The sequence below is a fragment of the Galleria mellonella genome, unplaced genomic scaffold (genome assembly GCF_026898425.1).
Source record: "Galleria mellonella isolate WM207_F2 unplaced genomic scaffold, CSIRO_AGI_GalMel_v1 utg133, whole genome shotgun sequence".
Lineage (NCBI taxonomy): Eukaryota > Metazoa > Arthropoda > Insecta > Lepidoptera > Pyralidae > Galleria > Galleria mellonella.
The window spans coordinates 1132166-1155625 of record NW_026441990.1 but is presented as its reverse complement, the minus strand read 5'-3'; the positions used below and the strand labels follow the sequence as shown (position 1 = coordinate 1155625).

Below are 23460 nucleotides of genomic sequence, written 5' to 3'. Positions count from 1 at the left end.
AGTCTGTCTTATAAAAAGAAATTGTTTATTTATGCAAAAAGATAGGTTTACAACTAAAGTAATAAAAGTGCGTAGTATTGAATTTATGTCTAAAAAAAACATGGCATGTCTAGTACATCGGCAATATAGGTTTTTTGGTATTAAAGTAAATTGGTATCTAAGCGTTATAGAAAGAATTCTAACCCGAATTTTCGATTTCAGCTAACAATCAACTCAAGTATTTATATTAAAGTATGATTACTTTAATTGATTACTTTTTAATACTATATATTTATAATAGTTTTTTATAATAATATTGAAAAAAAAAACATGAAATGATGAGAGAGAATCGAAAAATTTTGACGACAGGATTATTATTCGAATACATGTTTCCGAATATCGTTTACTCAAATTTTGTATATCGATCAGATATTAAATATACTAAATATAATGTACTTGTAGTACATGAGTACCTATTTATTAGAGATCAGAGTCAGTATTTCAATCTGCTGACTGGGTACATCACTAGTTATGTCATCCATTGCGAAGTTTGATGTCATACCTATCTACTTATTTAATATTTATACTTTCTTATTTACTTTCTTTTAAAATTTTCAGACTAAAAGAGATATTCCAACCAAGGAGTGTAATCCTTCTATCCGTATATTTTAAAACTTACATTTAGAGGAAGATTCCTGAATTCAGGAGATCCTGGTTAATTAGTGGTTTATCATAACCAAAAATATCAAAATGCCGTTAGATTATAGAAGATTTAATGGACCAGAAGATAGTATACCATATAAACGTTTTACAAAGCAATATTTTAAAACTTATGAACAACTTCGAGACGATTTAATAAACGACAAAGGCCTAAGACAAGACGGCCGTACTCTTGACGAAGCAAGGAGCATGTGTATGTTTTGTATGTGTTTTTGTTTTTTTTTAAGGTCTTCCAAACTTTTTTCAAAAGGTCTAATTAAATTTTTTTTCTTCAACCCAAAGTCCCAGGAATTTTAATGTTCATGTTAAAATAATTTTATTTTGACAGATTTGAGAATATGAATTCTTTTAGTTAAAATATAGTTTAATGCCTATGTACTACTTTTGCATAATGCATATCTTAAGTATGTAGGTCTAATGTCTTAGTAACATGAAATTTTACTAGGACTACTAAAGTATTTCCTGATATTCCTACAGTTGTATATAAAGTAAGTTGTATGTATACAAATGAAATACTAGTTTATGATAAAAAAATCACTATACACTATATCACACATCATCTAATCCCAAACTAAGTAGAGCTACAATATAGCTTATGGTGACTGATAGAATACCAATTATAATAATAATAGATGCATACAAAATAGGTGGTATTATGTATTATATATTAATTATATATGATAAACTTTAATTACAGTTGCAAGAACTGATATGGTGTCACAAGCAAAAGGATCATCTTATGTTGAATTGAAGAAAACAAAAGTAGCATGCTCTGTATTTGATCCTAGAGAGATACCACATCAGAATGAATTCAGGTTTGTAAAATTAATATTTACAATAGATTAATTTTGATTGAATTTTAAATTACATTTCTGTTTTTACTAAAACAAAGTATAAAAATGTTAGTCATTGACATAAACTGTATTAGAAATAGATCCATGTTGTGCCAGTTGTGGTACAGCATTATTATGTAATTAATAGTACTTCCTTTTTCAACTATAGCCAACTTGGTCAGCTATATTGTGAAGTAAAATTTGCACCTTTCTCATGCCCTCGGAAACGACGGCCATATGCACCTGATTCTGAAGAGAGGGCTCTTTCAGTTGCATTAAGACAAGCACTAGAGCCAACTGTATGCAGGCATTTGTTTCCTAACTATCAGGTACCTTTTTTTATTCTATTAATCAACTAAATTCAGTGCTATCAGTTAATCAAAATAATTAAGAAATAACATTATGAATGAAAGTGTACACTGATACCATCTACTTATATATCTAGCGTATCTATCTGGTCACAGTACATAAAAAACATGTATCTGTAGTTTGCACTTGCTTATGTGACCAATTATTTATAAGCCATGGTAACTCAATTTGCTTAATAAACAATTTAAAAAAATCCTTCATTTAAATGAAATAAACAAAATATGGTAACTATTGCCATACATCACTGCATAAAGAGATTCTTTATGATAGTACATCTGTGTTTTTATTCTTAAGAACTAATGTGTTGTGCCTCCACATAATAATTTTACTACCATAACCCATCCTTCAAACCAATGACAATAACATGCAAGTGAAGCTGCTTTATAGCAGGAATATGAAATCTACCGAAGTTCCCAAGCAAATAGCATAGAGTATGCCTAAGCCTACCTATATGTAATAAATATCATCTTTTTCAAATAACATTATAATATTCCAGATTGATGTCTTCGTATACATATTAGAACATGATGGTGCATGTTTAGCAGCAGCCATAAATGCAGCAGGTCTAGCATTAGCCAATGCAGCTGTGCCCATGTATGACATAATTACATCATGTTCTGTGGCAGTTCTTGGTGACAAAATGTTCATTGATCCTACAGAAGCAGAAGAACATGTAGCAACTACAAGTCTAGAAAGTGATGCAAATCATGGTATCATAACCATGTCAATGTTATCTGGACTAAAACAAATATCAGACTTCACTCAAATAGGATCTATGGGTATGGACTGCGTTACAAAAGCAATGGACATACTAGAAAGGGAATGTGAAAAACTTGTACCTTATATACAAAAAGTTCTTGTTACAAATGTTATCCAAGGATTTGAGCAACAAAAGGTGCTTGAAGAAGAAGCTAAGGAAAGAGAAAAAGCATTGGATGCTAAAATGGAGGAATGGAAAGCCTTATTAAAAGCTGGATGATGAATATGTTGTTTTATTATTATTACTTAATTGTAATTATAGATTAGTAGCTGAAAATAATATTTCTCTGAATCTAAAATTTGTTAGGCACTATTTTCTTAGATAAAATAACCTAAATATATGTATATGCCATATAAATGTTCCATGCTATAGGAAAAACCTTTAATCTTTCTTCCTATAATTTGTTGGTAGTTTCATGCATAAGTTATGATTCACAAACATAGATGGACAGGGAATAAAATTATTAAGACTTTTAGACATTTAGTAAGTGATGAAAAACTTTTAATGATGATTATTAATAGTTTATAAAGGTAAACGGCTTACAAGTAGAATGGAAAATGATAAAAAAATAATGATTAATAAAATAATAATGTACAAGTCTTGCTTAGTTTAGAGGCAATTGAAGATTAAAATTAGCAGAAGGCAACTGCCCTCTTTCATATCAGCATACAATAAATTCACTCTAATCTGCTTTATAAAAAAACCTAATGTAAAGGTAGTTAAATAACTGTACATTCTTATTAAAAAAACTTAGAACTTATAAGCTAAATTTATTGTCACAAATTTTACATTAGAAAATTAGTCTTCGGGTTTTTCTGGCGGTGGGCCGCATGGTTGTAGCATCCTCTCCATTAAATTAAACTTCACTCGAGCTTTGGACTCGTTCTCAACGATTGCAAAGTAACTCAACAAATCTGGGTGTCCCATGTAACTGCAGCATGAATCTCGGTGTTGGTTCGTTAGCCACTCATATTTGGTAGTATCGGCGTGACCTGTGCCAATGTATTTGCTTTGAAGATGCTCTAGTTGACTGTGAATGTTGTACCGCTCACCCATTTTACTAAAAACAAGTGTTTGGTTATGAATAATAAATTTAAAAGAAAATGCAGAATAAATAAAAGGTAAAATTTACATTATATTTCACTCTTTAGTAAATGGAAGTATTTATTTTTATTTTTTGTTTCAAATTACAATAAAAAACAAAAAGGTATGAAGTAAGGCGTTTTTTCTAATTTATATGATTGCCACCGCTGTCGGTGTTATTTCCTTTTTTTTTTTTTTTTTTTTTTTTTTAGTACGTTTGTTCCGTTTGGAACAGGCTAAGGTCGGAGACCATGCTGCCTAGTCTTCAAAAAGATAATTTGTCTGGAATTTTATTTTTCTAATGTCGCTTCAATTATTGTCATAATCTTCAATATTTCATTTGTCAAATCCGGTAAGTACATTTTCATAAATATCTTTTCTTGAGTTTTCTTAAACCAGTGGATTTATCAAATTAAAAATAAATAATTATAAAAAATCATTGTCTTGCAATTCAATAAAAGTATTCTTATAGCTCCTTGAATGTTGTAGTAATATAAGTGAAAATAGCTTTGAAACAAGAAGGAAATCTTAAGAGAAGCGGGATTGAGTGCGGGATATTTTCGGGTTTTTTGAAGATAATCCTAAGTTCGTCAAACATAATGTGTCTTTGAATGACAAATTCAGAGCAATCAAAAAAAAGGTGATGTAGAGATTGGGCTGTATTTGAGTTACACCATGTGCATGATGGGGAAGCGATCATGCCCATTCGGTGCAGGTGTTCGTTGAAATGTCCGTGGCCGATTCGTAATCTACAAATATTGGTGTAAAATTTTCTGTTTGTGTCCTTTCCTTTGCAGTACCACGGTTTTCCAATACGCCAATTAATTTTGCGGTACCATTTGCCTTTAGTCTGTAATATTTGAGTCCAATGCTCCTCCCATTTAGTTGTAACGATTTTATGTATTCCAATACTACAATCTGAGTAACAAAGGGGTAAATCTTGAACACGAGCAGCACTTGAATTAATAATTTTAGCCAAAGTGTCTACTTGTTCATTCCCAAACACTCCAATATGTGAAGGGGTCCAGATGAAGATAATATCTTTTCCATATATAGTACAGAGATGATAATATTTATTACGAATTTCTTGAATTAAGTAGTTTGATGATGAAATGAATGTGTTATTTTTTAATGCCATAAGAACACTCATACTATCTGTAATTATAATCCATTTCGAATATAGTACCTGTTTTTCTATGTATTCTAATGCTAAAAATATAGCTTTTGCTTCTGCTGTGTAAATACTAGCCAAAGTTGAAATTTTATAACCGTGACCAAATCTATTTGACAAATCGTAAAAAGCCACTGAAGTGCTAAGTGCATTTTTGGAACCATCTGTATATATCTGCCTGTAGTCAATAAATTCTGATAAAGTCTCATACATATCGTGCTTTTCTTTTATGTCTTTACGTATAACAATTTTGATCTTACAGAACTTACTCTCATAAAGGCCATTATAACAAGGAAGTATCTTACTACTATAGATGTTATATTCATCTCGTAAATTCAAATCATTGACAATAGTTTTATTCAAAAACATAGAAATGGGGCAATTTAATAATTTGAGTATGAGTGGGTTATTGGAAACTGAAAAAACTTTGAAGAGAAATTTGAGTTTTAGGTATTCGAAACGAAGAAGGATAGGAGGCAAATTACATTCTACTTGCATTGAGATAATTGGAGAAGTATACATAGCACCTAAAATAAGTCTTAAATTCATATTTTGAATTTTTTCGAGTTTTTCTACTAATTTATGTTCTGAGGCATAACAAAAGAAAGCGTAATCAAAATTACTTCTAACAAGAGATTTGTAAAGTAAAAGGATAATTTTAGGATCAGCTCCCCAGTTACGACCAATTACAGATCTTATTATATTAGTGGCTCTTAAAGCACGATCTACTAAGCAATCAACGTATAGATCCCATTTTAAATTTTGATGAAAAATTACCCCCAGAAATTTAACGCTACAGTCTGTTGGAAGAGTTTGATTATTATATATAATATTCATTAATGGAACATATTTATGAACTTGATGAAAAACAACTACTTTACTTTTGGTTAAACTAATATCGAGGGAAAGAAGAGAAAAATATTTCTCAAGTCTTTTTAATGACTCATTTAACACTAATTGCATATCAATAATATTCTTTCCTTTTATATAAATTAATAAATCATCGGCAAATTGCAAGTTGTTCACACTGTTTCCTAAAATTGAATTAAGTTTATAGATATATAAAATATATAGTAGCGGGCTTAGAATACCACCTTGACATACTCCTTTAGAGCTTAACCTAGGTCCTATTAATTTACTATTTACTTTAACATACACTTCTCTATTACTAAGAAAATTATAAATCCGTTCGATAAGTTTCATTGGAAGAAATGAGGATAAAATCGAAGATAGAACTGTTAAATTTACATTGTTAAAAGCTCCTACGACATCTAAAAAAACAGATAGAACATATTCATCGTTATTCAAAGCAGTACTAAGGTCGACATAGAAGTTCGCTAAACTTTCGCGCGCTGAATATCCACGGCGAAAACCAAATTGATTCGATGGTAATATACTATTACTTTCAATAAAGAACTCTAAACGCTGTTTAATTAATTGTTCGAATAATTTGCCTGCACAGGACGTCAATGTTATAGGTCTATAGGAGTCGAAATTTGTAGGATCTTTACCGGGTTTAATTACTGGAATCAAACAATCCATTTTCCATTCTGGTGGGATAATACAGTCCTTCCATAAATCGTTAAAAATTTGTAAGAGTTTAGTAAGGTTTATTTTATTCAGCAATCGAAACATATTGTATGTTAAGCGATCAAGGCCACTAGCTGTATCTTTTCTAGATTTTACTGCACTGGATATTTCATCAATTGAGAATGGGTCAGTGAGAAATTTTGGGCATGAATTAACAGAATTAAACTGTTTGTCATCAAAAGGTGAGTGTACAAAATCAGGAGTATATTTGCGTAAAAAATCATTGACCCATGATATATCTTTAAAATGATTTTGACGATGTTTTGAATTTAGTTTTCTCATATTTTGCCAAACAGTGGAAATTGGTGTTAATCTATTAAATTTGGAACAAAATTCCTGCCACCCCTGTTGTCTTACTTGCTTAATTACTAACTTTTTAACAGCTTGAACTCTTTTAAAATTTATGTAATTATCGAGAGTTGGATTTTGTTTAAACCTAAGGTAAGCCGCTTTACTATCATTGACAGCTGTCGCACACCTGTTATTCCACCAAGGTACTGCAATATGTTTGTGCCTCTTTGAAGTATTTGCACCGCTATTTGATAAGTTCCTACGTGGAACGGAACGTTCCACAGCTGTCAAAATAATTTTACAGAACCTATTGTAATTGTTTAAGGGTTCATTGACATCATACTCGAAATCCAAAAGTAATCGATTAACAGTTTCAGAATAAAGATCCCAATTAACGAGACGTAGGTTTATACGATTTAACAAAAGTTTATTAACTTCATCTATAGGAGCATGTTGTTCACCTGACGGAGTTGATGAAGAGTTCTTTGTGTTTATTTTAGTAAAAGTCGGCAGGTGATAACTTCCTAACGGATCATCATGAACCGACCACTCGCATTTTAATGATATGGATGGGGATACCATAGTTAAATCAAGGCCATTGGGTCTCCAAATATGAGAGCCAACAGTAGTAACTTGCTTATCATTTAATAGTACCAAATTACATTCATCTAAACAATCAAGAATGTCTTTACCTCTTGTATTAGTGGAGGTACAACCCCACATAGTATGATGTGCATTTAAATCTCCAGATATGATAGTGGGTTTAGGAAGAGACTCCAAAAAGAACTTAAATTTGGCTTTAGTAAAACTAGGTGTACTATTGGTAGGACAGTAAATACTGGCAACTGAATACCAAGAATTATTAACTTCAATACTAATAGCTATAGTTTGCAAAGAATTGTCGAAAAAAGAGTGAAGTTTTTTATATCTAATACTATTATGTATAATAATCGCTACTCCATTGTGGTTATTACCACAATCATTTCGTTCTATACAATAATCTTTAATTTTTAATTTGTAATGTGGTTTTAGCCAAGTTTCTGAGATGAGAGCAATGTGAATATGATGTTCATTTAAAAATTGTGTAAAAATATGTCGATTGCTCAGTAGGCTCTGAGCGTTCCACTGTATGATAGTTAATTGGTCTCGATTGAATTTTGTGAAATAGGTCTATTACCAAAAGTATCATATAACACATTCAAAACACTTTTAGTGTTAATAGATGTGTTCTTTGTGTTATGTAGTGAAATAAGTTTGATTATGCTTTCTATTAAAAGTGATAAACTCTTGTTATCAGAATTTAGAATTGAAATTAGGTCTACATTTTTTTTAGGTTTGTTACCCAGTTTAGGAAATATTTCAGTGCTAAGTATATCTCCAAAAGAAGCAGGTCTGAATTTAGATCTATTTTCAGCAATTTTCTTTTGTTTAACAGGGCATTGCGGTGATACACTTGTGTGATTTCCATTGCAGTGTACACAAATAGCGTTTTCCATTCCAGTTGTACAAGTTTTATAATTATGCTCACCTTTGCAGATGCTGCAGCGCTCAGAATTCTTACAGAATTTAGCTAAATGTCCATACCTCAAGCACCGGTAGCATTGTTTAACTGGTGGTATATATGGAGTGACATTGTGGCGCCAACCTCCAATATCCAGATATTCAGGTAATACAGATGCAGCAAAAGTAATTGTCACGGTTAGAGTTGGCTGTAACACATATCCATGAGTCAAGGTATTTTTTCTTAAAATTCTTTTAATAGCAATAATTTTCTTAGAACTCGATATCATAGTATATATTTTTTTATTAGATATATTTGTAGGTACATTTCTAATAACGCCTGTAACTTCTGTTGAAGAAGCAGGAATACTGGCCTTAAAATGGTAGTCATTTAAAAAAGTTTTATTATTTAAAAAAGCATTGGCTAAGTCTGGCTTTTGAAAGTATACTCCGATTTTGAATTTATTTATAGATCTAAGATAAGTTACCCCTTTATTAAATCGTTTTAAACAGGAGGAGAGTGAGAGCAAGTCTCTGGATCCAATGGTTTTCTGACTATCTGAGGATTCTACAAAGACAACAAATTCTGTCCCAGGGGATTCCTCGGGATATCTTCTAATATAATCTGTGACGTAGTAAGGTTTATACTTATCGGCCTTATCAATTTCAGATTCTGAGTCAGTAGAAGTATCTTCCGAATATATATCCTTGTCATTACAAGGTTCATGGTCTACATCACCTGAATCGTCATCTTTTTTTTTCCTTTTTCTACAACTGCGCTTCCCCATGAATGCTAATTATATTACTGTCGCTGAATTTAGTGAAAATATAATATTTTATTCAATAATAAGAATTGATAGAGATAGTTTTAATAAATTAATAAAAAAAATTTAAAAAACCCGCTTGTTCTTATTCGAGTTTCCCGCCTTTTTTCACTGGCCCTTGTTTGCTTTTTTTTTTTTTTTTTTTAGTACGTTTGTTCCGTTTGGAACAGGCTAAGGTCGGAGACCATGCTGCCTAGTCTTCAAAAAGATAATTTGTCTGGAATCAAAATTAAATGTCCCTTGTTTGCCGTTTTTGACAGCAATGCGTCAATTGTTTGTCAGTCAAGGATTAATCATTTGACATTATGGGAATAAAAATGAAAAATATTTTCTAGCCATTCATTGAATACAAATAAATTGGCCGAAATAAACATTTCAATTTAATAATTTCAATTATTAAATAAACTAATATTAAACAATATTATAAGAGTGTCAGAGAGAACATTTCTTTGTCATCGATTCAGGTCATAGACTAAGTAACAGTGGTAGATAAAGTGCTTTTTTTAAATTGTTGTTTAATCAATATCGTCGTCATCGTACAACGAATTTCCAAAATTCATAATTTAAAACGCTGTAAAATTATGGAAAATGCAATAATTCAATTAGAAAACGAAGACAGTTTAAGGAAACAAGCAAGAAGAATCGTAAGACATAAAATTAGAGAAACTTTCAAAAAACCAACGCATCTATTTATGCATGAGAAATGTCTAACTGAAATCGTAAGGCTAAAATGTTTAATCTTAATAAATATATTTTTTTCAAAAAATAAAAGAACTTTATACCTAAATTTACTAACAAATTACTTCTGTTAGTACTGAGAAGGTAGTCAGAGACATTTGTGTGACTATTATCTTGTGGTGGACTAAGTCGATATAGCTACATTTCCTAAATCGTTATTGCAATTGTATGTGGTTTGTGTTAACAAACATCAACATCAACATCGTTAGATGTTTTTCATCTTCAGAGTTAGGAATTTAAATTAGTACTGTGCTTTTGGTATTGGCTAGTTGCAACTAACTAAATCGTTGGAATTTATATAAGTTGGGGCAGCAAGTTAGATCACGCATATAATTTTTTGTTTCAAAAGTAAGTATGTACATTATATCACAGTACAAAATTATAAACAGTTTTTCGTTTCAGTCTAAACCGAAAAATGGAAATTATATTATCTACGCTTACTACCACAACAACCATATTACGAAAATAGAAAATCTGGATTTACTCTATAATTTGACCCATTTACATTTACAATGGAATAATATAGAAAAAATTGAGGGCTTAGAAAAATTGTGTAAATTGAAAAAATTGTACTTGGGTAATAATCGGATTAGTGTTGTGGAAAATTTACAGAGTAATAAGTATTTAGAGGAATTACATATTGAGAAACAAGATATACATAGTTCTGATGGTTTGTGTTTTGATCCGAGAACTATTATGTCTCTTGGGGTAAGTACATATGTAACTAGTTTTTTTTTTTAATACAACAAGATGATGGTTATCTGAGGGAAAGTAGGAAATAGTCCTTGCCTATGGACATAAACATAGGTAAAGACTTCACCAGTGCAGGACGAAACATTGCTAACAATGGGTCTAATCACTACCAAATTTTTTCTACCTGTATCCTCTAGTTCGTTTACAATGAATGAAGATGAAATAGTGCACCTGCTTATGCTAATTGTATATAATAAAAAAAACCATGAAGGATAAAACGACTAGGAGAAGTCAGGTTAACAGATTTATCATAGCAAATTCTAACTTGTAAGCATTTTAAGGACCACGTAGAGGTTAATTAAGTATATTTGAATTTGAAAATGAAGCAACACCAACAATCTCTTCACTGCTTGTATTCCTACTATCAACTATATTTATAGTAGGTATAGTCTGTTGCCCAAAAGGGAAAAGGTCTGATAACAAAGTAACATTCTAATATTTTCAGCCAACTCTTCGAATTTTAAATGTCTCTGAAAATAAAATTACGGATGTGGCTTGGGCAAAACCGCTTCGTAGATTGGAAGTACTCATAGCTAAAAAGAACAATCTGGAAAACTTTCAGGTGAACAAAACAATCAAATTTTATATAATGCAAAACAATTAAAAGGACTGAAAGCTAAAACAAATCTTTACAAAGGAAGCTCTATCATGTTACAACATAAATGATATCAAATAACTATTGGAAATCTACGGATTAAAGCAGATATGAAGTTAATTTACATTAAATTACAATGGCTTCCCATTGGTTGGGTTCACTATGACGACACCTAAATTATTCCACGAGAATCAGAAACAGGAGTTGAGCTCTCACTGAATATGCCAAATTTAATTCAAATCGCATATATGTGATTAAATAGCGTATATTGAAAAGGAATTCCTGTGTTATTTATAATACATATTGCTTTTATTTCATACCCCTCTTGTATAAGTACCTTCATTATCACGCAACAATATATTTACTAATTTGATAATCTGATAGAGCGTGGCTGATGACTTATGCACATTGACTTCCCTGGTTGACTTAAATTTCATTGGAAATCCGATGACGAAGAAACATCGTTACAAAGAAACTATTATTGCAAGATGTGCACAACTTCGTAAGTACTTTGTAACTACCAAAAATAATGAACTCTTCCAATGAAGGCTAAATGCAGATGGCACTAATACATTGCAATCCAATCCTATACTATTGCTGTAAAACGTTTAAAATTCTAAGCTCTTATAAATATATGTCTGATTGTATTAACACATTAAAAGCGGGGAATGTTGACGAAACTATGCTAGGTAACGTGGCGATTTTGCCACTTCTCCATGACAAGTATACTCGTCAATCACAATTAACTGGTTAAGCTACAGTCGAAATAAATCGTATTACTACGACTCCCGTCTTTAAGTTACAGTCGAAATAAATTATAGTACTATGACTCCCGCCTTTAATATGTTAACATTGTCATATTAAATAGCACAAACATGGTGCAAACTATTGTTTAGGTAAAATTAATTGGGCTATTTGAATTTCATAAATTGACATAAACTGAGTTTGTAGGTGTTTTAGATACAATAGTGATCAATAACACGTCAAAAACCTTTCTACAAAGTTTCGTTAAAGCTGTCAAACTGCGTCAGCTTAACGAAAAAAACAAGTTGGATATGAATAAACGTGGAGTTGATGACTTCTTTGAGCTTAACATGTTGCCTGGACCGAGAGCTCAAAGCGCACTTTCTACGAGTATATCTGGGTTCACCAACCAGAAACCTAAAGGTAATAACTCAATCCAAAGTACAAATGTGAGTAGATATTGCCAAAGATAGTACCGCATTCGAGTATTCTGGCACTTCCCTATGATTGACTGGGAGAGAATGCTTTTAGCATTAAGTCCGTCATGTACACATATTTGTACTAATGAATGAATACATCCACATAATTAATATATGTGCTAAGTTAGGGTATATAATACAATTAAACTTGTTAAGTAACTTTTACGTGAAAGAGTAACAAACATTCATCTATTGAGCTTTACAAACTTTGGCACTTATAATATTAATATCAATATACCATTAAAAATTTACACATTAATGGTATTAGTGAGGATTTTTATAAATGTATTTTAGAGTATTGTATAAAGATCTCTGAATTTTTACAGTTTCAGCAATTGATTCTACATACACGTTTATGCCACGTACTTTCTGGCGGTCAAAGCCAACACCATCGCCTCGAGAGACTATTGCTCCGCCAATGGAACCTCCACCGCCCATCAAACAACCTGTGAATGAAACAAACGACATTCCTATTAAAGGAATTTTAAAGAAACCTATGCCAATGAAATATCAATCCTAGAAACTTTTATGTTATAGAAACTTATATGTTATTTTAATATTATTTATATAAAAAGAAAATATAAAATTGTCAATTTTTCCTGGTTATTTTGTATTAATTTAAAGTAGATATTGTAACGATTTTCGAGATTACTATTATCATCATGAATGACGTCTACTCTCAAGGTCTACTCAAGTATAATTTTTTATAATAAAATGTGGTTACATCAGTTATAAAATATATTTCTTGTAGATTTACTCACTACAAAAATGTGCGTACTTGTCTCAAATTACTTGATCATATTAGAGGCCAGTCTCAAATGAAAAAAGCGTTGTAGTTTGTTGTACATATATAATGTTTTGTCAATGGTTATATCATGTTTTAGACAAGAACCTTTCCATTTATAAGAAAAAGCTAACAAATTAAATTTAATATCATCTTATTTTATTTCAAATGAAAATTGCCATTGCAGCAGTTCCAGCTCTGTTACTGACATCTATGTTCTCTATTTTAAAGCGGCAATGTTATTTTCGGGATCAATAGCTAGGAATAAGACTCGGTTATACTATGCGTAGTAAGAGAGGATGATCCTGGAATAAAGAATTTTTTTAGTATGCTATTACTATCTATACTTTGTTTCGATAGAAAATAATGAAAAGCTTGAATAAAATGGTAACAAAGTTTGGCTGAAACCATCTTTGAAACAGAAACGGTCTCTAAATAAAGTCAGTAATAAATCGAAACATCAATTAATTGATTTTTAATATGTTACTGCACATAAACAGACCGTCTTATGGTTGGATCAATCGTTTGTTTAAATTTTATATAAACGATTTATTAAATCTATTACTGAGATACACTGTAACTTCCTTAGATTATTACGGAATACTATGATAACTTCTCTATTGAGGTGTAGTGGAAAGACCTTAGATTAAGAATAATGTCTATAGTGTAAAATACCGTTTGTGTAAAAACCTTTAATGTAAGACTGACAGTAAGATGTTGCTGTCATTCTATCAGTTATAAATGTCGTTGTTAATATCCAACAAACACAAGTCAAAAGGAAGAACAAGCGGGTTTTTTAAATTTTTTTATTAATTTATTAAAACTATCTCTATCAATTCTTATTATTGAATAAAATATTATATTTTCACTAAATTCAGCGACAGTAATATAATTAGCATTCATGGGGAAGCGCAGTTGTAGAAAAAGGAAAAAAAAGATGACGATTCAGGTGATGTAGACCATGAACCTTGTAATGACAAGGATATATATTCGGAAGATACTTCTACTGACTCAGAATCTGAAATTGATAAGGCCGATAAGTATAAACCTTACTACGTCACAGATTATATTAGAAGATATCCCGAGGAATCCCCTGGGACAGAATTTGTTGTCTTTGTAGAATCCTCAGATAGTCAGAAAACCATTGGATCCAGAGACTTGCTCTCACTCTCCTCCTGTTTAAAACGATTTAATAAAGGGGTAACTTATCTTAGATCTATAAATAAATTCAAAATCGGAGTATACTTTCAAAAGCCAGACTTAGCCAATGCTTTTTTAAATAATAAAACTTTTTTAAATGACTACCATTTTAAGGCCAGTATTCCTGCTTCTTCAACAGAAGTTACAGGCGTTATTAGAAATGTACCTACAAATATATCTAATAAAAAAATATATACTATGATATCGAGTTCTAAGAAAATTATTGCTATTAAAAGAATTTTAAGAAAAAATACCTTGACTCATGGATATGTGTTACAGCCAACTCTAACCGTGACAATTACTTTTGCTGCATCTGTATTACCTGAATATCTGGATATTGGAGGTTGGCGCCACAATGTCACTCCATATATACCACCAGTTAAACAATGCTACCGGTGCTTGAGGTATGGACATTTAGCTAAATTCTGTAAGAATTCTGAGCGCTGCAGCATCTGCAAAGGTGAGCATAATTATAAAACTTGTACAACTGGAATGGAAAACGCTATTTGTGTACACTGCAATGGAAATCACACAAGTGTATCACCGCAATGCCCTGTTAAACAAAAGAAAATTGCTGAAAATAGATCTAAATTCAGACCTGCTTCTTTTGGAGATATACTTAGCACTGAAATATTTCCTAAACTGGGTAACAAACCTAAAAAAAATGTAGACCTAATTTCAATTCTAAATTCTGATAACAAGAGTTTATCACTTTTAATAGAAAGCATAATCAAACTTATTTCACTACATAACACAAAGAACACATCTATTAACACTAAAAGTGTTTTGAATGTGTTATATGATACTTTTGGTAATAGACCTATTTCACAAAATTCAATCGAGACCAATTAACTATCATACAGTGGAACGCTCAGAGCCTACTGAGCAATCGACATATTTTTACACAATTTTTAAACGAACATCATATTCACATTGCTCTCATCTCAGAAACTTGGCTAAAACCACATTACAAATTAAAAATTAAAGATTATTGTATAGAACGAAATGATTGTGGTAATAACCACAATGGAGTAGCGATTATTATACATAATAGTATTAGATATAAAAAACTTCACTCTTTTTTCGACAATTCTTTGCAAACTATAGCTATTAGTATTGAAGTTAATAATTCTTGGTATTCAGTTGCCAGTATTTACTGTCCTACCAATAGTACACCTAGTTTTACTAAAGCCAAATTTAAGTTCTTTTTGGAGTCTCTTCCTAAACCCACTATCATATCTGGAGATTTAAATGCACATCATACTATGTGGGGTTGTACCTCCACTAATACAAGAGGTAAAGACATTCTTGATTGTTTAGATGAATGTAATTTGGTACTATTAAATGATAAGCAAGTTACTACTGTTGGCTCTCATATTTGGAGACCCAATGGCCTTGATTTAACTATGGTATCCCCATCCATATCATTAAAATGCGAGTGGTCGGTTCATGATGATCCGTTAGGAAGTTATCACCTGCCGACTTTTACTAAAATAAACACAAAGAACTCTTCATCAACTCCGTCAGGTGAACAACATGCTCCTATAGATGAAGTTAATAAACTTTTGTTAAATCGTATAAACCTACGTCTCGTTAATTGGGATCTTTATTCTGAAACTGTTAATCGATTACTTTTGGATTTCGAGTATGATGTCAATGAACCCTTAAACAATTACAATAGGTTCTGTAAAATTATTTTGACAGCTGTGGAACGTTCCGTTCCACGTAGGAACTTATCAAATAGCGGTGCAAATACTTCAAAGAGGCACAAACATATTGCAGTACCTTGGTGGAATAACAGGTGTGCGACAGCTGTCAATGATAGTAAAGCGGCTTACCTTAGGTTTAAACAAAATCCAACTCTCGATAATTACATAAATTTTAAAAGAGTTCAAGCTGTTAAAAAGTTAGTAATTAAGCAAGTAAGACAACAGGGGTGGCAGGAATTTTGTTCCAAATTTAATAGATTAACACCAATTTCCACTGTTTGGCAAAATATGAGAAAACTAAATTCAAAACATCGTCAAAATCATTTTAAAGATATATCATGGGTCAATGATTTTTTACGCAAATATACTCCTGATTTTGTACACTCACCTTTTGATGACAAACAGTTTAATTCTGTTAATTCATGCCCAAAATTTCTCACTGACCCATTCTCAATTGATGAAATATCCAGTGCAGTAAAATCTAGAAAAGATACAGCTAGTGGCCTTGATCGCTTAACATACAATATGTTTCGATTGCTGAATAAAATAAACCTTACTAAACTCTTACAAATTTTTAACGATTTATGGAAGGACTGTATTATCCCACCAGAATGGAAAATGGATTGTTTGATTCCAGTAATTAAACCCGGTAAAGATCCTACAAATTTCGACTCCTATAGACCTATAACATTGACGTCCTGTGCAGGCAAATTATTCGAACAATTAATTAAACAGCGTTTAGAGTTCTTTATTGAAAGTAATAGTATATTACCATCGAATCAATTTGGTTTTCGCCGTGGATATTCAGCGCGCGAAAGTTTAGCGAACTTCTATGTCGACCTTAGTACTGCTTTGAATAACGATGAATATGTTCTATCTGTTTTTTTAGATGTCGTAGGAGCTTTTAACAATGTAAATTTAACAGTTCTATCTTCGATTTTATCCTCATTTCTTCCAATGAAACTTATCGAACGGATTTATAATTTTCTTAGTAATAGAGAAGTGTATGTTAAAGTAAATAGTAAATTAATAGGACCTAGGTTAAGCTCTAAAGGAGTATGTCAAGGTGGTATTCTAAGCCCGCTACTATATATTTTATATATCTATAAACTTAATTCAATTTTAGGAAACAGTGTGAACAACTTGCAATTTGCCGATGATTTATTAATTTATATAAAAGGAAAGAATATTATTGATATGCAATTAGTGTTAAATGAGTCATTAAAAAGACTTGAGAAATATTTTTCTCTTCTTTCCCTCGATATTAGTTTAACCAAAAGTAAAGTAGTTGTTTTTCATCAAGTTCATAAATATGTTCCATTAATGAATATTATATATAATAATCAAACTCTTCCAACAGACTGTAGCGTTAAATTTCTGGGGGTAATTTTTCATCAAAATTTAAAATGGGATCTATACGTTGATTGCTTAGTAGATCGTGCTTTAAGAGCCACTAATATAATAAGATCTGTAATTGGTCGTAACTGGGGAGCTGATCCTAAAATTATCCTTTTACTTTACAAATCTCTTGTTAGAAGTAATTTTGATTACGCTTTCTTTTGTTATGCCTCAGAACATAAATTAGTAGAAAAACTCGAAAAAAATTCAAAATATGAATTTAAGACTTATTTTAGGTGCTATGTATACTTCTCCAATTATCTCAATGCAAGTAGAATGTAATTTGCCTCCTATCCTTCTTCGTTTCGAATACCTAAAACTCAAATTTCTCTTCAAAGTTTTTTCAGTTTCCAATAACCCACTCATACTCAAATTATTAAATTGCCCCATTTCTATGTTTTTGAATAAAACTATTGTCAATGATTTGAATTTACGAGATGAATATAACATCTATAGTAGTAAGATACTTCCTTGTTATAATGGCCTTTATGAGAGTAAGTTCTGTAAGATCAAAATTGTTATACGTAAAGACATAAAAGAAAAGCACGATATGTATGAGACTTTATCAGAATTTATTGACTACAGGCAGATATATACAGATGGTTCCAAAAATGCACTTAGCACTTCAGTGGCTTTTTACGATTTGTCAAATAGATTTGGTCACGGTTATAAAATTTCAACTTTGGCTAGTATTTACACAGCAGAAGCAAAAGCTATATTTTTAGCATTAGAATACATAGCAAAACAGGTACTATATTCGAAATGGATTATAATTACAGATAGTATGAGTGTTCTTATGGCATTAAAAAATAACACATTCATTTCATCATCAAACTACTTAATTCAAGAAATTCGTAATAAATATTATCATCTCTGTACTATATATGGAAAAGATATTATCTTCATCTGGACCCTTTCACATATTGGAGTGTTTGGGAATGAACAAGTAGACACTTTGGCTAAAATTATTAATTCAAGTGCTGCTCGTGTTCAAGATTTACCCCTTTGTTACTCAGATTGTAGTATTGGAATACATAAAATCGTTACAACTAAATGGGAGGAGCATTGGACTCAAATATTACAGACTAAAGGCAAATGGTACCGCAAAATTAATTGGCGTATTGGAAAACCGTGGTACTGCAAAGGAAAGGACACAAACAGAAAATTTTACACCAATATTTGTAGATTACGAATCGGCCACGGACATTTCAACGAACACCTGCACCGAATGGGCATGATCGCTTCCCCATCATGCACATGGTGTAACTCAAATACAGCCCAATCTCTACATCACCTTTTTTTTGATTGCTCTGAATTTGTCATTCAAAGACACATTATGTTTGACGAACTTAGGATTATCTTCAAAAAACCCGAAAATATCCCGCACTCAATCCCGCTTCTCTTAAGATTTCCTTCTTGTTTCAAAGCTATTTTCACTTATATTACTACAACATTCAAGGAGCTATAAGAATACTTTTATTGAATTGCAAGACAATGATTTTTTATAATTATTTATTTTTAATTTGATAAATCCACTGGTTTAAGAAAACTCAAGAAAAGATATTTATGAAAATGTACTTACCGGATTTGACAAATGAAATATTGAAGATTATGACAATAATTGAAGCGACATTAGAAAAATAAAATTCCAGACAAATTATCTTTTTGAAGACTAGGCAGCATGGTCTCCGACCTTAGCCTGTTCCAAACGGAACAAACGTACTAAAAAAAAAAAAAAACAAGTCAAAAGGTTATATTTACAAAATTATTATTGTTTACTGATTTCAAATATTTTTTTATTTTTATTACAATATTTATGATTCTTTTTTAAAATTATGTATGAAGTAATAGCTGAAGCTTTTAAAATATTGAACAAGGAGTCATCAGGTGTGATATTAATTTTATAAAGAAACTTTGTTAATAGTTAAGCACTAGACTTTTAGATCAGACCTTTATCGCTTTTCTCTTTTTCAGAACTCTATTTAGGAAGGGAAATAGCAGAAACTGATATTGTAGACCCTCTAGATTTCTACAGAGACTATGTGTCTAAGAATATACCAGTGGTAATAAGAGGGGCATGCGCGACTTGGGAAGCCAGCGCAAAATGGAATGCGTCCTACTTTAGGTACTTAAATTTTTTTTAAAATACTCACTAGCTTCATTTAGGATCTTTTAGTGTATTACTGTCATAGTTCAATTAACGGAATTCGAACGTGACTATGCACTACCTAGTAGACACATTAATTATTTATTTATTTTATATTGCATTCCATAATGTGATTAGTAGATAACATTTCAATTAAAGTGTATGTAGCTTTACATATTATATTTAGCCATTAACAAAGTAAAATTAGAACTGAAATATAGCCTTTTATTACATTGTGCTTTAATGGTTCAGGGAGAAAGTGAGTATTAATAATGAGGTGTAATATTGCTAGCTATACGCCTTATTAGGTCAATCTCCATGTGTTTCTTCCTAAAAACCATTATGGTTAATTCATGTTAAATTCATCATGGTTGGCCAACTGACCGACGTTTGTCCTCCCATCTCATTATACACTGATTCTCTGCCAGTGTATACCAATAGTGCAGGTTCATTTAATCAATATCATTCAATTTTAATCTATTAAAAAAAATCTAACACTATATTGCTATGCTATGGTTAGATTTCCTTACCATCCTTTCAGTTATATAATGCCTCTTTGATCTCATAATATGTTCATTCCAAGTTGAAATTAACTTTTATAGACAGACCATTCCAGACAAGAAAATAACAGTAGCTGTCACACCTAATGGTTTTGCTGATGGTATCACCAAGAATGACAAAGGTATAGAATACTTTGTCACACCATGTGAAGTAGAGATGACCATGACAGAATTCCTAGATAGTTTAGACACCAAACAGTAAGTATAATGTTTCCTATTCATTAAAACAGCTACAGATCAAAACAAAACTAAGAAAAGAGGCACTGTAATAATACTAAAGTTCTCAGGTGAAGCTGTGGCCTGGCCTGATTATAACACTATATAGCTTTCAGTGTTGTTTATCTTTTAGAACATCATCATCGTCTTTATTCCAAATATTTGGAGTTGGCATATATTTAATATATTTTATTCATATTCTACAAAGTCTGGACTTTTGGTTTTATGACTGGCTGCCTGCCAGTTGATGCCAACTGTCCTTGAGAATGTATTTGTTATCTCTAAGAACAATTTGATTACTTCAAATTGTTTCTTTTAGATATCATTAGCTGTGTGCTGTGTACAAGTTTTGCATGATTGAATTGAATTTATAGACAAATTTAGGAGGATAGAGGGGAGGGAGAAAGCTTTTTCATGGGGTGAAAATGATTGGTATATAGTACACTCTGAAGTAGTCACTGTATATAGTTGTTTTCAAAATATATAGAAAGATGGTTTTAAAGACTAATTCTCGCTAATGGCTTATCACATAAATCTATTATCATCTAATTAATATTTAACACAATCTTTTTGTTTTGCTGTTACAATAAGCAATGTTATATCTCAGTAAACTTCTTTAATATAAGAAGTAAGAAAGTAAGTATTTACTTCTTATATGTTTTTCTTACAGGGAGAACTACATAACATACATTCAGCGTCAAAATTCCAACTTGACAGAGGACTTTAAAGAGCTTATATGTGATGTTGATACAGAAATACATTTCGCTAGCGAGGCATTTAATAAAAGTCCAGATGCTGTCAACTTCTGGATGGGGGATGAACGAGCTGTTACTTCTAGTTAGTATACATATATACAAAAATGCATTAATGTTGTTGTCTCTTAAAAAAATATTTAATTTACAAATTGTTTTTATTAAATCAATACACTGTATTTACTATCTCTGTTTAGCGTAACGGCTGACTAGTAGAGAATGTTATCAGGTATTAAGTTTGATCTGTAGGAATGTTTTAATGTGTCTTTTATCAATCATAGCCAAATGAAACATTTAAGAGTATTCATACAGAAGTGTTATACCATTTGTATTGTTATTTTTAATATTTCTGAATGATTATTTAAAAATACTCAGAAAGAAAAAAAAATTATTATATATGGAGATATTTGATAAAAATTCTGTCATCTCTTACGATACCCATGGGAAAGGAAAAGGTGGCCTATTCTATACCAGGACCACACGGCAACAATAGTACATTTTTAATGTAATACTAAAATTAATATTTCTGATTTTTATAGTGCACAAAGATCCATATGAGAACATCTACTGTGTGATTGATGGCTACAAAGATTTTATACTCATACCACCAACGGACTTACCTTACGTTCCGTACAGACGGTACCCGCAGGCGGAGTTTAGACAGAATGGTAACAAGTGGGATATAGTTCCTATAAATAATTCATCTAATCTCAAATGTGCACATACGTGTCAGACAGAGCGAGACGAGTGTGATGGCTGTGCAGGTTTGCCTTGGATTTGTATAGGTGAGAGTTATTTTTTTAAGGAATACTAGCAGCATACTTATTCAACACATTCAAAAACAATACAATAGTTAAGGTTTTTTACTGCATGATAATGGAATGGTAACCCTGCGTCGTTTTCTGCGTTATTGGTATTCATTGGCGGGCACCAGTAAGGGATGATAGGTGAGGATGAAGCAGGTTGATCAGCCTATCTTGACAAATTTAACAATAAATCAATGACGATGGAGTCCAAGGGGAACCGCGAGGAGGTTGACCTGATAGGGTTTATTCAATTCAATTCAAAATATCTTTATTTATGTATGTCTATTCCAGACTCTTATGATTATGTCAAATCTACCGTCAGTTCGGAATGATTTCGAGATGAGAACTGACTCGAAACTTAGCTTGTATTCTTTTCAAATAAATTTTATATTTGTTTACAATAATATAGAATCATTTTTAAATTCAAATTTGGGAGAATAGAGTGACCACCAGCATATTGCTAGTAATAGAGTTGCTAATCCCCATTATTAACAATATTTATAATATAGTTGAGATTATAGCAGTTTTTTCTGGAATACTTCTTGACACAACTAAAATGAATTTTATCTATTTTTCTATGAACTTGAAATAGTTGAATAAGAGTCTCCATAAAAAGTAGATGCTGATATTAATACAGACCAAGTATGTGTCTAGGCTAAGTACAGGTTTTTTATTTCTCTAGCTCTAACATTGGTGTACTACGCTTTATTCCCTTAGTTTTTCTTTATAATGTTTTAAGAAAAAAATACAGGCACATTAGAATCCCTGCATACAAAATAAAAAAGTTTATAAATCAATTTTATTTTTCAGACCCATTAGCGCCAGACTACACAAATTTCCCAGAGTTCAAGCAGGCGAATCAATTTAGAGTACGTCTCAATAAGGGCGATTGTCTATACTTACCTAGTCTATGGTTTCACCATGTGAGACAAAGCCATGGGTGCATAGCGGTCAATTACTGGTATGATATGGAATTTGATATAAAATATTGTTATTTTAAAATGTTAGAAAAACTATGTCGAAAATATTAAATATGGAATTTTTTATTTTTGTTTTTATGATTCCCTTATTTTTGTATTATCGTAAATATTGTAATATAATTTATTAATATAATACTTAACCTTGTACTTGAGTTTCTATGTATGCCAAGTAACTTCACATTCTGAAAATAAAAGTAACGTTAGATAAAATTAATGAGATGTGATTAATGTATTAAACATATTTTTTTAATTTAAAAGGTGGATTTATCCCTTTCTTATAAAGATGGTCCATGAAAAGGTAATCGAGCCGGTGGTTTTAATTCCCTGTAGATGGCGTCTACGTAACTCTGCCTAAAAGTATATGCTGGCGAGGCATCAATGAAGGATGATAGGCGAAGATGAAAAGGCAGATTAGTTAGCCGTGTGAATACATGGAATGGATGGAATCAGCACGATGGATTCTACAGTTTGCATTACTAA

At 31.3% G+C, this 23460-nt stretch overlaps 3 protein-coding genes and 1 long non-coding RNA gene across 6 annotated transcripts; 2 read left to right on the top strand and 2 right to left on the bottom strand.

Annotated features, from left to right (window-relative positions):
• Positions 1-489: 489 nt before the first annotated feature.
• LOC113511097 (uncharacterized) lies at positions 490-13031 on the top strand. The gene is made up of 10 exons (XM_031912072.2): positions 490-892; positions 1397-1514; positions 1702-1861; positions 2398-2875; positions 3626-3648; positions 10480-10566; positions 11057-11173; positions 11591-11708; positions 12158-12373; positions 12756-13031. The coding sequence occupies exons 1-10, from the start codon at positions 730-732 to the stop codon at positions 12947-12949; spliced, it is 1674 nt and encodes a 557-aa protein (XP_031767932.2). The 5' UTR covers positions 490-729; the 3' UTR covers positions 12950-13031.
• Positions 3416-3930, bottom strand: LOC113511095 (splicing factor 3B subunit 5). Its single transcript, XM_026894685.3, has 2 exons — positions 3794-3930; positions 3416-3721 (listed from the first exon to the last, which is right to left on the bottom strand). Exon 2 carries the CDS (start codon positions 3715-3717, stop codon positions 3460-3462), a length of 258 nt encoding a protein of 85 aa, XP_026750486.1. The 5' UTR covers positions 3718-3721; positions 3794-3930; the 3' UTR covers positions 3416-3459.
• A 163-nt stretch (positions 13032-13194) lies between the features above and the next one.
• On the bottom strand, positions 13195-16217 carry LOC128202520 (uncharacterized). Of its 2 annotated transcripts, none has more exons than XR_008253835.1 (3): positions 14736-16214; positions 13716-14388; positions 13195-13518 (listed from the first exon to the last, which is right to left on the bottom strand). It is a non-coding gene; the product is annotated as an uncharacterized LOC128202520 (long non-coding RNA). The 2 variants fall into 2 exon arrangements; XR_008253834.1 differs by lacking the exon at positions 13195-13518 and having other exon boundaries at positions 13525-14388; positions 14736-14865; positions 16001-16217.
• A 3024-nt stretch (positions 16218-19241) lies between these two features.
• LOC116413366 (bifunctional peptidase and (3S)-lysyl hydroxylase Jmjd7) lies at positions 19242-23433 on the top strand. 2 transcript variants are annotated; one of them, XM_052903211.1, is made up of 7 exons: positions 19242-19407; positions 19495-19645; positions 20269-20424; positions 21113-21279; positions 21734-21979; positions 22811-22961; positions 23311-23433. In XM_052903211.1, coding segments are annotated over exons 1-7 (924 nt in total). In that variant the 5' UTR covers positions 19242-19355; the 3' UTR covers positions 23312-23433. The 2 variants fall into 2 exon arrangements, with proteins under 2 accessions (XP_052759171.1, XP_031767930.2); XM_031912070.2 differs by lacking the exon at positions 23311-23433 and having other exon boundaries at positions 22811-23125.
• The last annotated feature ends 27 nt before the right edge of the window (positions 23434-23460 follow it).